The sequence below is a fragment of the Notamacropus eugenii genome, chromosome 5, assembly GCF_028372415.1.
Source record: "Notamacropus eugenii isolate mMacEug1 chromosome 5, mMacEug1.pri_v2, whole genome shotgun sequence".
Classification (NCBI taxonomy): domain Eukaryota; kingdom Metazoa; phylum Chordata; class Mammalia; order Diprotodontia; family Macropodidae; genus Notamacropus; species Notamacropus eugenii.
Genome location: NC_092876.1, coordinates 347045842 through 347059373, shown reverse-complemented (window position 1 = coordinate 347059373; position 13532 = coordinate 347045842). Strand labels below are relative to the sequence as shown.

The 13532-nt window shown below is 39.5% G+C and overlaps 1 protein-coding gene across 4 annotated transcripts in view; it reads right to left on the bottom strand.

Moving 5' to 3' along the window:
* Positions 1 to 234: 234 nt before the first annotated feature.
* B4GALT4 (beta-1,4-galactosyltransferase 4) overlaps positions 235 to 13532 on the bottom strand; it is a 36091-nt gene continuing 22793 nt past the window's right edge. For all 4 annotated transcript variants that reach the window (XM_072613931.1, XM_072613930.1, XM_072613932.1 and 1 more), the window contains exons 5-8: positions 10522 to 10709; positions 6963 to 7085; positions 3045 to 3149; positions 235 to 1825 (exon numbers count right to left, since the gene is read on the bottom strand). In XM_072613931.1, coding sequence (XP_072470032.1) covers positions 1693 to 1825; positions 3045 to 3149; positions 6963 to 7085; positions 10522 to 10709 — 549 coding nt within the window. In that variant the 3' untranslated portion in view covers positions 235 to 1692. The remainder of the gene's footprint in view (positions 1826 to 3044; positions 3150 to 6962; positions 7086 to 10521; positions 10710 to 13532) is intronic.

Genomic DNA, 13532 nt, shown 5'->3' with positions numbered 1-13532 from the left:
ACTGCTAAGCAAGTGCTGTTGGCTGCTTAATTTAGAGCAGGGCAATAACAGCAGCCATATACAGCAGTCCCTTTGTGAAGACCAATGCAAAAATTCAATTCCTCAATTGACATGGGAACATGGAAGTTCCTCCAAGTTCCATGGGACTATCAATAGCCCAGGTCCCTAGTTAGAAAGAGGCAGGTAAGAAAAAATCAGAGAATTGAATCTGAATGAAGATGAAGAACAATTGTAAAAAAAACAGATCATTCAATTTAATTCAAGTCAAGATGAAAAATGTCACAATCCCTGCCCTCAAGAAGTTTACAATCTAATGGCATGGACAAGAGATACACAAAAATGCGTATAACACAAGGTAGAATTCCAAGAGTTAGAGCTGGGAGGGAACATTGAGATTATCCTTGATAATCTTATCTCTTACTGAAATGAACAAGGGATGTTTCAGAAATTCACTGATTTGATCAAGGTCACACAGCCAGTAAGAGCCTGAAACCAAGGTTCTGTGACTTTAAATCTAGTGCTCTTAGAATGGGAAAAGGGCAAAAGCGATCAGGCAAAGCATTCCAGAAAATGTAAGGGAGAAACGACTTTAAGCTTGTGCGCAGTGACAGAATGTTTCTTGGAAGAGATAGCACCTGAACTAAGCCCTAGAGGGAGAAAGGATTTCAATAAATGGGAGATGTGTATGGAGTCCATGGAGAAGGCCTGGGAAAATGGACAGAGCTAAACAATTACAGAACAAAATCAGGGAGGAAAAAACCCCCCAAACCAAAGCCAGGAATAGCCAGAAGTTCAGAAACCCAAACTAATAAACTAAAGACAAAGGAAAACGATTTGGGAGGTAACAAAGCGATTTTGGGCAAAGTAGTAGAAGCTTCAGTTTATAAAGGGATGGTGAAGTTTGAATGAAAGGGAATGAAAGCAGAGGGAAATGAAGAGTTGGTTAAAAAAAAAAGACTTCCTCTTCTAAGAAGGTTTCCCTAACTCCTCTCATCCTATTCGAAGGGTTTATTTGACTTACCCACAACCCAGATAGGCAGAAGAGACTAGTTCTATGAGGTAGAAGATATGCATGGAAGAACCAGACCCCATTTCCCCAATGCCTCCTCTTCCTCAGTCATGTTATTCATTTCTATTCCAGTGGCGCTTGTGATACCTTCCCTCATCTGCACTTTGTTTCTCTCTACTCCTGACCCTTTCCCTTAGGGATCTCTTCCTCATCTAGTGACACTCCTCTATCTTTCTACCTTTCTGCTGTTCCCAAGGGCAGCCTTGACCCCTTTGACAATCTAGCAATGCTGCTTCCTGCAGCCCAACCTTCAGATCCCCTGAACTGTCATTCCAACTCTGGACAATTCACTTTCAACAAATGCTCCTGAACAGCTCTTGCTCTGTGCCACAAAGGACCCTTTTCTTTTTTGCATAAGCTCATCTGTAAAAAAACATTTCTGCTCCAACAGCCTTATTCCCTCCACATCATCAGCGATGCTTCTCACAAAAACAGGAAGGAGAAATTCAAACTAGACGCAGTCAGTAGCCAGTTCTTCATCATGTCCACTGCTTGGTGACAGAGGCAAGAAGGGCTGGGGTTGGGGAGAGGACATTAAGTTCAAAATTTCCAGACATTTCTATAACTACTGCAACTGGAGATTCTATCTTTCCCCCCAAAAAGTTCAACAGAATAATGCAGTATTATGAAGTCACAACGAAATTCACTGTGATGTTGATATATAAAGGATTGTGATCCACAGACAGCAGGTTATAGGAACAAGAGTTCAGTCCATCTGTTTGCCAGACTCGTGACACCTGCTTTAAGAGCTTCATCCTAAAGATAAAAAAAAAAGTGACAAAGTTAAGCTACACAGAATTACCTTTCCACATAGTAACCCTTACTCTGGCCAACATTCCTGAGAGAAGTATGCAAGCAATCTTGCCAAACCACTACATTCAACTGTTTTCTAGCAGACACACATTCTACTTTGCATTCCTGCATAGGGATAGCAAGGCAAGAAGACCTGGGTTAAAGTCCCACCTCTGACACTTACTGGTGACGTAACCCAGGACGAGTCACTTCACCCCTTGATTTTCCAGGTAACTCTGCAAGGCTGTAAGGGGCCAAGCTGCAGTGGTCAAAGAGGGTTTTCTTACTTAGGAGTCCCCTACATGAATGAAATCACAGGCCCAGACTCTACTCCTAACCCCTATGAAATATTCCAGATTATAAAACCCACAATGGTCCCTAAATGAAAACTTAGGAAAGAGTTCATTTCAGAATTTGGTCTACTGGTATCTCCCAATTCTGAGGACTTTCGCTGGCTCCTCCACACCCGGCATGCTCTTCCTCACTATCTTGGCTTCCTGGCTTCCTTAAAGTCCCAGCTAAAATCCTACTTTCAAAAAAAAAAAACAAACAAAGAACACACACAAAGCCTTTTCCAGGCCTTTCTAATCTTAGGGCCTTCCCTCTGAGGCCACCCAAAATTTATCCGGTATAAATCTTGTCTGTACGTAAGTGTCCATATATTGTCTCCTTGGGAAAAGAGACTATTTTTTGCCTTTTTTGTATCCCCAGCTTAGTATGAGGCCTGGCACTTAGTAGGCAGCTGATGAATGCTAGCTGACTAACTGCTGGAAAAGACAGAATTTAGTGGGAAAGGCAAGGGGCAGGTGCTCCCTGAGAAGACAGAAGTAGATACTTTCACTGTGATCTTATCCAAGTACTGAGTCTTTCTCATTGCTTGAACACAATCCTGATTCAGTGGGTTCATTGGAAAATTCATTTCTTTACTGACCTCCGTTTAAGTGAGTAGGTTAAAAGGCCTAGCCTAAAAAGGTCAAGGTTTCCTACTGCAACCTGGGCCACCTCTAGTCATCCTGATGAATTCTGGTCACTGGACCCAGGCAGCTCAGGAGGAGAAAGTGAGGCTGGTGACCTGCACAGCCCTCCCTCACTCAAAACAAGGTCAAGTGCCAGTCACGTCATCATTTCTCTGATGGCATGGTCTTCTTTGAAAACGAAGGACAAACATATTTCCAGAGCTTACCTTTCTGAGTTCTCCTCATTGCCTTTATCTCTGGTATGGAATATCATTGTGTATTTAGCTATGGAAGGAGGTGGCCGAGATATTTTCATCCCTTGTATCTCCACCCTGCAAAAAGAAAGGCACCATGTAAAGCTAAGTGAACGCAAAGAGGAATCCCACAGAACTAAATGATAATGAGACAGACATGGGGCTTGTTGATTTGACCTCTCTGTGACTCAGTTTTCTCAGTCTTTAAAATGAAGGCGCTGTACTCAAGGGTCTCTAAGTTCCCTTCCAGCTCTAAATCTATAATCCTATGATCTACTATTCACATTTGTCCAAAACTCTCTACTAAGACAGCAAGGTCCTTGAAAAGTTAAATTAAGATAAAATTTCGGGCCCCACGGCTACATCACTATACGAGTAACACCACAGACATTATGATCAGTCTCACCCCATAAGTGACTTGCCCATGTCACATGGAAATAATGGAGCAAAGTTGGGTTCAAATAGAGAAGTTTCTGACTTCAAATACAGTGCTTTTCCTACTGGAAAATTTTGTCCTGTTTTATGTTTCTTTAAGACCCAGTTCAACAAGCAAGTCGACAAACATTTATGAAGTACTTACTATGTGAAAGGTACGGCACTAAGCCCTGAAAACACAAATACAAAGGATGTTAAATTTAGAGTTGGAAGGGACTTAGAGGTCATTGAGTCTAGCTCCTCCATTTTACAGATAACAAAACTGAGGCACAGAAAGGGTAAGTGACTTGTCCTGAAACAAAAACTACTAAATGCCTAAGGCAGGATTCTGATTCAGGTCTTCCTAACTCCCAAGTACGGTAACTTATCCACTATACCAAGATGCCCCTGCAATAGTCCTTGCTTTTGCTCTCTTAGGGCAAACAGTGGATAAAACACTGAGCCTGGAGTCAGGAAGACCACAGTTCAAATCCAGCTTCAGTTTTCATCTGCAAAATGGAGATAACAGTACCTACCAACCAAGGTTGTTGTGAGGATAAAGTAAGACAATAATTATGAAGCACTCAGCACAGTGCTTGGCACATAATCAGCACAATATAAACGCTAGCTACTGTCATGATTACTATCTATTCTTTAAAAGCTTTTTTCCCCTTTTTTATTATTATGAACTTGAAAAATAAAAATGAATATTTCTCTATACAAAGAAGAATATAAAAAGAAGTCTGCACATGAAACCATGAATTTACACCGGGTACATATTGTTTTATTTTTAACATTTCAGAATTAACATGGTACCTCTAATATTTCCCTGCTTGTCTATGTCCCTTTTTGGACTTTCTTCTGCTCTTTTCCCTTTATTTTTTAATGATTTGTTGATTTTTTTTTTCTATCACTATCCTCTAACTCCCCCTTCTCCCTGATTCAGCTTTGTAGGCTGCCCTTCTTCACAGCACAATAGTACTCAATTACAATCACGTACCACAACTTGTTCAGAAAAACCTGGAAAAGCTTAAATGAACTGATGCAAAGTGAAGTGAGCAGAACCAGGAGAACGTTGTACACAGTAATAACAACACTGGATGATGAGAACTGTTAATGACAGCTATTCTCAGCAATGCAACGATCTAAGGCAATTCCAGAAGACTCATGATGAAAAATGCTGTCCACATCCAGAGAAAGAAATGGGAGAGTATGAACACAGATCAAAGCATACTATTTTTCCACTTTATTTTTGAGGGCTTTTTTTTTGGTCTATGTTTTCTTTCACAACATGACTAATATGAAAATGTTTTATATGACTGCACATGTACAACCTATACCAAATTGCTTACCATCTCAGGAAATAGAAAGGTGAGGAGGAGGAGGACAGAGAGAATATGGAACTCAAAGTTTTACAAAATGAGTATTAAAAATTGCTTTTATGTATAATTGGGGGGGAATAAAATATTATTAAATAAATAAAAATTAAAATATGTTGTATAACTGCCAGTAAATTTTAAGTCCCTTGATGGCAGGGTCTATGTTCATAGAATCACAGATTCAGAGCTGAAAGGGCCCTTAGAGGTCACTGAGTCTAGCCCTCTCATTTTACAGATGAAGAAACTGAGGCGTAGAAAAGTTAAGTGACTTGCCCAGAATCACACAGCAAGTAAATATCTGAAGCAGGATTTGAACCCAGGTCTTTTCTGACACTAAATCCAGTGTCCTATCCACTATACCAAAATAGTTCCATGTTCCTTCCTCTTTGAATTACCAGCCCCTAGCAATATTGTCTTTCACAAAGTTGGTATTTAATTTGGCCCAGCTGAATTGAACTGGTGAGGGGAATCACTGAAGGAACTTGCATGGAAGAGCTGAAAAACATTTCCCTGTTCTGATCTGACATCCCTGAGCCACTACACACCAGGATCCAGAATCTCTCGCAGCAGGACGTGTCAAAGAGCTGAGAATGGAATTCTCTTTCCCCAAAGCAGGGGTCTTCTCTAGGCACCTTCCTTAATTATGCAGACTTAACCCTGGATAGGGTAAGGACAGGCTACCCCTAAATAGGTATTTGCATGCTTTAGTAGACCACAAGGTAATTCTTAATCAATGGAAAGTTGCAAACATTATAAAAATGAAGCACTTTTAAAGACTCAAGAACAACCACTGAACAACACAATAGCTATCCCACAATCCCAGAGAATCAATTATGAAGAACACTACCCACCTCCTGATAAACAGGTTCAATATGGGCTCGATATGAAGAAAGAGATATACATTTTTAGACATTCAATTCAGAAATTAGCTTTGCCCTCCTATGTGAATTTGTCACAAAGGTTTTGTTTTTCTTTTTAAATGACAGAGAATGTATCAGCAAGGACCCTGGCATGCACAGGAGGGCCTGCTAAGAACACAGGTTCTTAGATCTGCTTTTCTAAAAGGAAACAACTTTTGAGGGGTCAACAATCACTTTAATCAAGCACGTATATCATGCACTTAGTCCAGGGGAAAAAGTCAGCACCCTGAACTTCAGAGAAAATACAAACAGAAATTACAAAGACCCAACAGACGTGCTTCCAACTGTCTGACCATAGATAACACATACATCGTTACCAGAGAGAGAAGCACTATCTGGATTTTCAAAGCCAGGGGGTTTCTTAGAGGCTTCCCAGAGTCTCATCTGGCACATGAACTTTCTTCCAAAAACTAAGCCCCAAAACAAAACCTCACCTCAGAGTATATACACTCTTTTCAGGGCTGGAGGGCACAACACTCATGACCCAGTGTCTCATTAGAAATTAACAAAAGGTAATGAGGCCTATTAATGGTCAGGGAAGATCTTTAACTCTTCCCCACCCTCCCACCCCTATTAACCTTACAGGGAGGTACTGGTGGAAGAAGTAAGAAGGAGAAAAAAATGGTTTTTTTAATTGAAAAAAATCTAATTTTTAAATGAAGTTAGTGTTAGGTACAAGCTTGGAGAACACAGTCCAAGGGCATTTGCAATTTGTTTCCACTTTATAATGAAAACTGTGTCTACATTTCATTTCTTCCTACAGAATTAGATCCTCATTAATGTAAACAATGAATCCCCTGAGGCAGCCACATCATTCAAATTTGTTTATTTTGATTATGCTAGAACCAATCACCATATTTCATACAATTATAACTTCAGATACTATGGATTTATTTTGTTTTGTTTTTGGAAGCAACTGGGGGTTGTGACTTGCCCAGGGTCACATGGCTAGTAAGTGTCTAAGGCCGGATTTGAACTCAGTTCCTCCTGACTCCGGGGCTAAAGTTCTATCCACTGTGCCACCTAGCTGCCCCCTAGAGAGTATGGATTTGAAATATATAAGACCTCTTTAGGGATTCATTATTTGCATTAATTGGGACCCAGTTGTAATATAGTATCTATGCTAACAAAGACATTCCTGCACTGGGCCAAAAAGAGGGTTTTCTCTGCTGATTCACCTGATTCTAAGGTCATCATCTTCTCCACCCCAGCCCCAGTAGTTGTTGGAGAATCCATTCACCATGGAAAACTGGTCTCTTGTTAGAGCAGAAACACCTCCAAAATATCCCTTGTAACGCAATCTGTAGATTAAAAAAAAGTATAGGGAAAAAAGAATGAGTACAAAGCAAATATTTCCAATAAACACCATATGTATTTTATGCTTTCCTTGCTAACATCCTGTGAATGTTTTGATGTTAAACTGACAACCATCCACCAATTTTCTTAGCATCATCCAACCCCCCAACTTTCTTTACTCACCTTTTTAACTTATTCCCTCCCTCATTCACCAAACAAGGTACCATTTTACCTATTCATTTCTTCTTCTGCATGCCTGTATATGCATGTATGCATGAATGCACGGATGTCTAGGTATCTCTTTGTATCATGGATTATTATACTCAGTTGCTCCTTAGGGACTACCTGTTCTTCTTGTACATAAATTAATAAATGCAAATAAAGGGGGTATACTTCCATGAAAATCCAACCCCACATCACCACCAATCAGTACATGTCTGATGATGCCCTTAGAATGTATCTCAGAAGTTTTCCTGAATTAAAAAGTAAAAGAAAAATGCAGTGACTGTCCATGATCCAAAGGAACGAGAATAAAACATGCTGCCAAGATGCAGAATGAGACATATTTTTTGGACATGACCAAGCTGAGAATTTATTTGGTTTGACTATGCAGATTTTTAACAAGGATTTCATTTTTCTTCCTCCCCACCCTGACCCACGGGCAGGGGATAGGGGAGTGAGAAAGTGGAGGAGTAGGAAGGAGGCACAGAGATACAGTAAAAAAAAGAGAAAAAAAAATGAGGGTTAATTTTTTTAAAAGAACCTTGAACCTAGCCAAAAATATGAATTTCTTTTTCTTCCTCTTACCATCACCACCCACCTACCCAATACAGAAGCTGAATGTCCCCTCAGGGGCATAATTGGTCCAGACTCCTCACCCCTAAAGGGTTCTGATGCCTTGTAAAACCATTCCAGGCTGGAAGAGGGAGAACCAAGTCCAACTATGCCAGGGAAAGGCCTAATGACCCACTATTCTAGGTGTTGGCTCTGCACAAGGTGATGGATGTTGGTCACCCTATGGAGGATAACCAGTAACAGTCAATCCATCATTTCTCTAAGTATGTATCTGTGTTTCAGCTGCTGGTGAGGATATGCGTGTAGGGTTGTGTCCCACATATGTGCATGCCTGTGTGTATCAATTGTGGTAAATAAACTCAGTGTATTTCAATGCGTATAAAGTAGATGGCCAACAGCAGGTGACAACAATTAGTTGAACATATGACTGAAATGCCAGTTGTCTGAGGGATTTCACACCTGCAAAATCAGGCAGGAAAGACCAAGAGGCATCTGTATACAAGATGTCTAACAAATATTATGCCTTATGAGATGAAATAACCGAAAAAAGACACCAAGGTCAGATTGTTCAAGACAAGGAAAAGATCTGCAGTTTTTTGGATTTTTTTCCTGAGGTAAAAGCTTAGGAAAGTCAAGTTGTAAATATACCTCTAGGGGCATCAACAGAGTTGATGGGGAAAGAAAAAACCCATGGCTGCCATTTCCCTCAAGTCTGTGGGTAGCACATAGTCTGACTCAAGGTAGTCTTGCAGAGACAACTACACCCTCAGACTGGGGGCCACAAAGGAAGCCTCTAATTCACCCAGCACTTCGTACAGCGTACTTAAAAATCATCAGATCTAGACCTGGAAAGGATTTTGCTATCATATAGTCAAAACCCTTTTATTTTACATATGAGGAAACTGAAATCCAGGCAGTTTAAGGGAATTTATTCAAGATCCTGCAGGACATCAGAGGCAGGATCTGAACCTACGTTCACACTGCCTCCCTAATTTATCTTATCTTGTTATTTTATATTATTATATTACCTTGTTATATTGTAAGATTTTAGATTTAGAGATGGAAAATGTGAATGGTCACTGGGTCCAACCCCCGCATTTTACAGATGAAGAAGCTGAGACCCAGAAGAGTGTAAGGTACTTGACCATGGTCACAGAGCTAGTAAGTATATTGGAGGCAGGATCTGAATCTAGATTCTTCTAACCGCATTTCCAGCACACTCTCCACTATACCCATATTGGCTCTCATAGGGACTTAGGCTAAGTGTCCCAAATCCTCATCCAGTTGCAGAGCAGAGTTCTCATTTTAATTTTTTTTGGGGGGAGGGGGCAGGAAGTGACTTGCCCAGGGTCACAAAGGCTAGTAAGTGTGTGAGGCAGGATTTAAACTCAGGTCCTCCTGACTCTAGGGCCAGTGCTCTATCCACTGTGCCACCTAGTTGCTTCCCCCCACCCCCCCCACTTAATTCTCAACAAGATTCTCAAGATGCACTATTGATAGTCTTGAGAATTATTCAAAAAGATCTGTGGCAAGAAAAGACCACAGGAAGTAGACCTAAAGATTGGCTCTGCTTCCAGGGTCTTTAATTGTCTGGTTCTTCCTTATTCCCTGAAGACTGACCACAAACATGCCCAGAGGAGAAGCAGAAGGTGATATTCATTCAATGTTGTGTTTTGTTCTCTGGGTTTATTTTTTTGAGTTTTGGGGGGACACAATTGGGGTTAAATGACTTGCCCAGGGTCACACAGTTAATTATTAAGTGCCTGAGGCAGAATTTGAATTCAGACCTTCCTAAATCCAAGGCCCGGTGCTCTATCTATTGCTGTGCCACCTACCTGCCCAATATAATGTTTTCTGTGTGGTGGACCCCTCTGGCAGTCTAGTTATAGACTTTGGACCTTTTCTCAGAATAAGATTTTTAATAATTGAAAGAAATGCAAATTTCAGTTACAGCACAGTAAAAATAAAGATGTAATTTGTTTGTTTTTCCCATCCAACTTCACAAACCCTCTGAAATCTATCTAGGAGCCCACAGACCGCAAGCTAAGAGCTTCAGATAAAATGTGAGCTGCAAATATTATAATTCAATTAAATTTAACAAACTTTAAAAAAACTGTTATGCGAATGATGCCATGTTTTGACAGTCCTCTATTGCCTGTTATTTGAATTAGCTAATCTCTCTGGTCCCTCCATTTTTTCCTATATCCTCACCTTCTCCATTTCCAAACCCTTACTGTTAAATTTTGTAAGACATCAATATAACCAACAACAGAATTCAATCAGCAGTCACTGGACACTATCCCTACTGAAAGGTTGGTCTTTCTAGTGTCTCTGACTAGAAGGCATTATGTTCAAAATATTACTCTGAAAGACCTAGGTCAGTAAGCATTTACTGAGCTTCTACCATGTGTAAGGCACTGTGCTAAGTGCTAGGAGTACAAAGAAAGGCAAAAGACACTCCTTGCTCTGCAGGAGCTCAGATTCTAAAGGGAGAGATCACATGAAAACAACTACGTTCAAACAAATTAAAAACAAGACAAATTAGAGACAATCCACAAAGGGAAGACATTAGCACTAAAGGGCATCAAGAAAGAGGTTAATAACAAGATGATAAAAAAAAAAAACTGCTGACAACTCCACTCCTACCTGTAGCCAGTGCTGTTTCTGCCAACCACCAGGTGTTTTGGATGAGCATCACACATGTAGAGGTTAAGGTCATTTTCTGGTACCAGATCCACATCATGGAATATGAAACAATCCCAATTTTCTTCCTTAAGGGCTTCTAGGTAGCCAACATTCAGGAGCCTGGCTCTGTTAAATTTGTCATTTCCAGCCTTAAGGTATTAAAAGGAATGGGGTGGTAATAACCAGATTTACAACTGAGTTACAACTTTGTACCATCCTTTTGAAATCATAAAATTTACGTAACATCAATAACGTTCAGTGAAGTTAAAAAAGCATGGTTAAGGAAAGTAGGAGGGGAAGGAGATAAGAAAAAGGGGTGCTCATAGAAGGGAGTGTGGCCTGGAGTAGTTAGAAGCAACACTTCTGAGAAACGACAGGGTGAAAGGAGAGGACAAAATAAACTGGGGGGAGAAGAGGATGGAGGGAAATAAGTTAGAAGTCATAACTGCAAAAAAAATTCAAAGCAAGTTTCTCTAATAAAGGCCTCATTTCTCAAATATGCAGAGAAATGAGTCAAATTTATAAATATAAGGGTCATTCCCTGATTGACAATGATCAAAAAATATGAACAGTTTTCAGATGAAGTAGTCATATGAAAAAATGATCCAAATGACTGACTGGAGAAATGCAAATTAAAACAAATTTCATGTACTACCTCATACCTATTAGACTGGCTAATAGGACAGAAAAGGAAAATGAGGCATATTGGAGGGGATGTGGGAAAATTGAGACACTAACAGACTGCCGGTGGAGTTGTAAACTGATTCAGTCATTATGTTGAACAATTTGGAACTATGCCCAAATATTTACAGCAGCTCTTTTCTGGTGGCAAAGAAATGGAAATTGAGGGGACGTCCATCAATTGGTGAATGGCTGGACAATTTGTGGTATATGGTTATGATGGAATACTACTGTGCTGTACGAAATAAAGAGCTAGAAGCTCACAGGAGAAACCTGGAAGCACATGAAATGATGCAAAGTGAAATGAGCAGAACTAGGAGAACATTGTATCCAGTAACAGCAATATTGTAAGAAGATGTAAATGACTTGGCTATTCTCAGCAATACAATGATCCAAGATAACTCTGAATTTTCTTTTGTCTGTTTTCTTTTACAACATCATTAACATGGAAATGTTTTGCATGACTGTGCAAGTGTAACCATATCAAACTCCTTGCCTTATTAATGAGGGAGGTAAGGAAGACAGGGAGAGAATTTGGAACTTAATTTTAAAAATGAATGTTGAAAATTGTTTTTACATGTAATTGGAGAAAGTAAAATACTAAATAAAATGGGAAAAAAGTGAGGTTAAAAAATATTCATCTTGAACATGACAAATATATACACTATTACCCTACAGTTGTATTCTGTATTTCCACTTTGGGTTTAAATATTCCACTAGACAGCTAATCATAAAAATCTGGGCAGTGCCCACTTTAAGCCACTTAGCATGCCTAAAAGCAGCAATACAGGGCTGATCATTATAAAGTAGATTGCATTTTCTACAGCATCAAGGTCACAATTAGGGGTTATAGACTTTAGCAAGGACTCTAAATCAAAGAATTAGATGACCACTAAGCAATCTTTCAGCTCTGGATCTATAATTCCAAAGCTAGCCTAATTGTGGCCAACAATGCCCCAAAATCCAAGTTACAACAATGATAAACCTGCCATAATCATAAAGAAAAAGTGTGTCCCAAGATCTATAAAATGGACATAAATATGTCACAATTAAAGAATATACATAACACACAAAATAGAACTTTGGGACTTCTAGAAAGAAAGAGGAATGAGAGGTCTCAAGCAAGCCACATGCCTCATAATACACCCCCCCAAAAAGGACACAGAAAATAGGTCATCTTAATGACTGATCATGATTCCAGAGAAGTAGTGATGAATAATGCTGCCCACCTCCTAACAAAGAGGGCATGAAATAAGTATGCAGAATGAAACACACATTACTGCATATTGCCAATATGGGGATCTGTTTTGATTATCGAGGTATATTTGTTACAAGAATTTTGCTCTTCTTTTCTTTTTTTTTCAATGGGGAGAAGGGAGGTAAGAAAGAGAAAATAAATGACTGTTAATTGAAAAAAATCAAATCTAATTTTAAAAATCTTTGTCATAGTTTCAGACAAACAGAGGGATAAATCAGAATAAATGTACATCAAAAGAGTATCAGGAGTAGCGTAAGAAATGATCTAAGAAATATTGGAAAAAACACTCAACTAGGTAACACTCAAGGAATTTGAGGAAAAATTAAAATGGGGGTGGGGAGGTAAGAGAACAGTTAAAAAAATAAATGTAACTATAAAATCCCAGGAGAAAATAATGAAAGAGAGAATTCAGCTAAGGAAATCTTGGAAGGAGATGATGGCAAAGCTCATTAAAACAGACAAAGGCATAGAGTAATTAGTAAATATAGAAAGACAGCTAAAAGTTGGATCAAGAAAGGGGCAGTGCAAGCAGAAAAAAAAGCTCAGAAAATGATTCAATCTGAAAAATATCTGGAGGCAATTCAGGTGCAAGTATGGTATCCCCTATGGTATCCCCACAGAACAGTGTAGGGTAACCTGTGATTTCACTGCTACAGGGAAGCAGGTGAGGTGGTTAACAGAATGCTGGGCCTGGAGTCAAGAAGAAATGGGTTCACATTCAGTCTCAAATACTTACTAGCTGTGTGACCCTGGGCAAGTCATTTAACCTCTGTCTGCCTGAGTTTCTTCATATGTAAAGTGATGATAATAACCACACCTACTTCCCAGATTTGTGAAGCACTTAGCACTGTGACTGGTGCTTAGTAAATCCTTCCTTCCTTCTCAGGGAAGAAAACTCCCTCTATTAATGCAGATCCAAAAATATCAAGGGGAACTAGGAATAAAATTGATGGAGAAGAATGTCAGATTTCAAGTGTGTGTTTTTTAAAAAGTTCTCATCCAGTAGCAGATGGTTTTGATTAAAAAAAAGAAA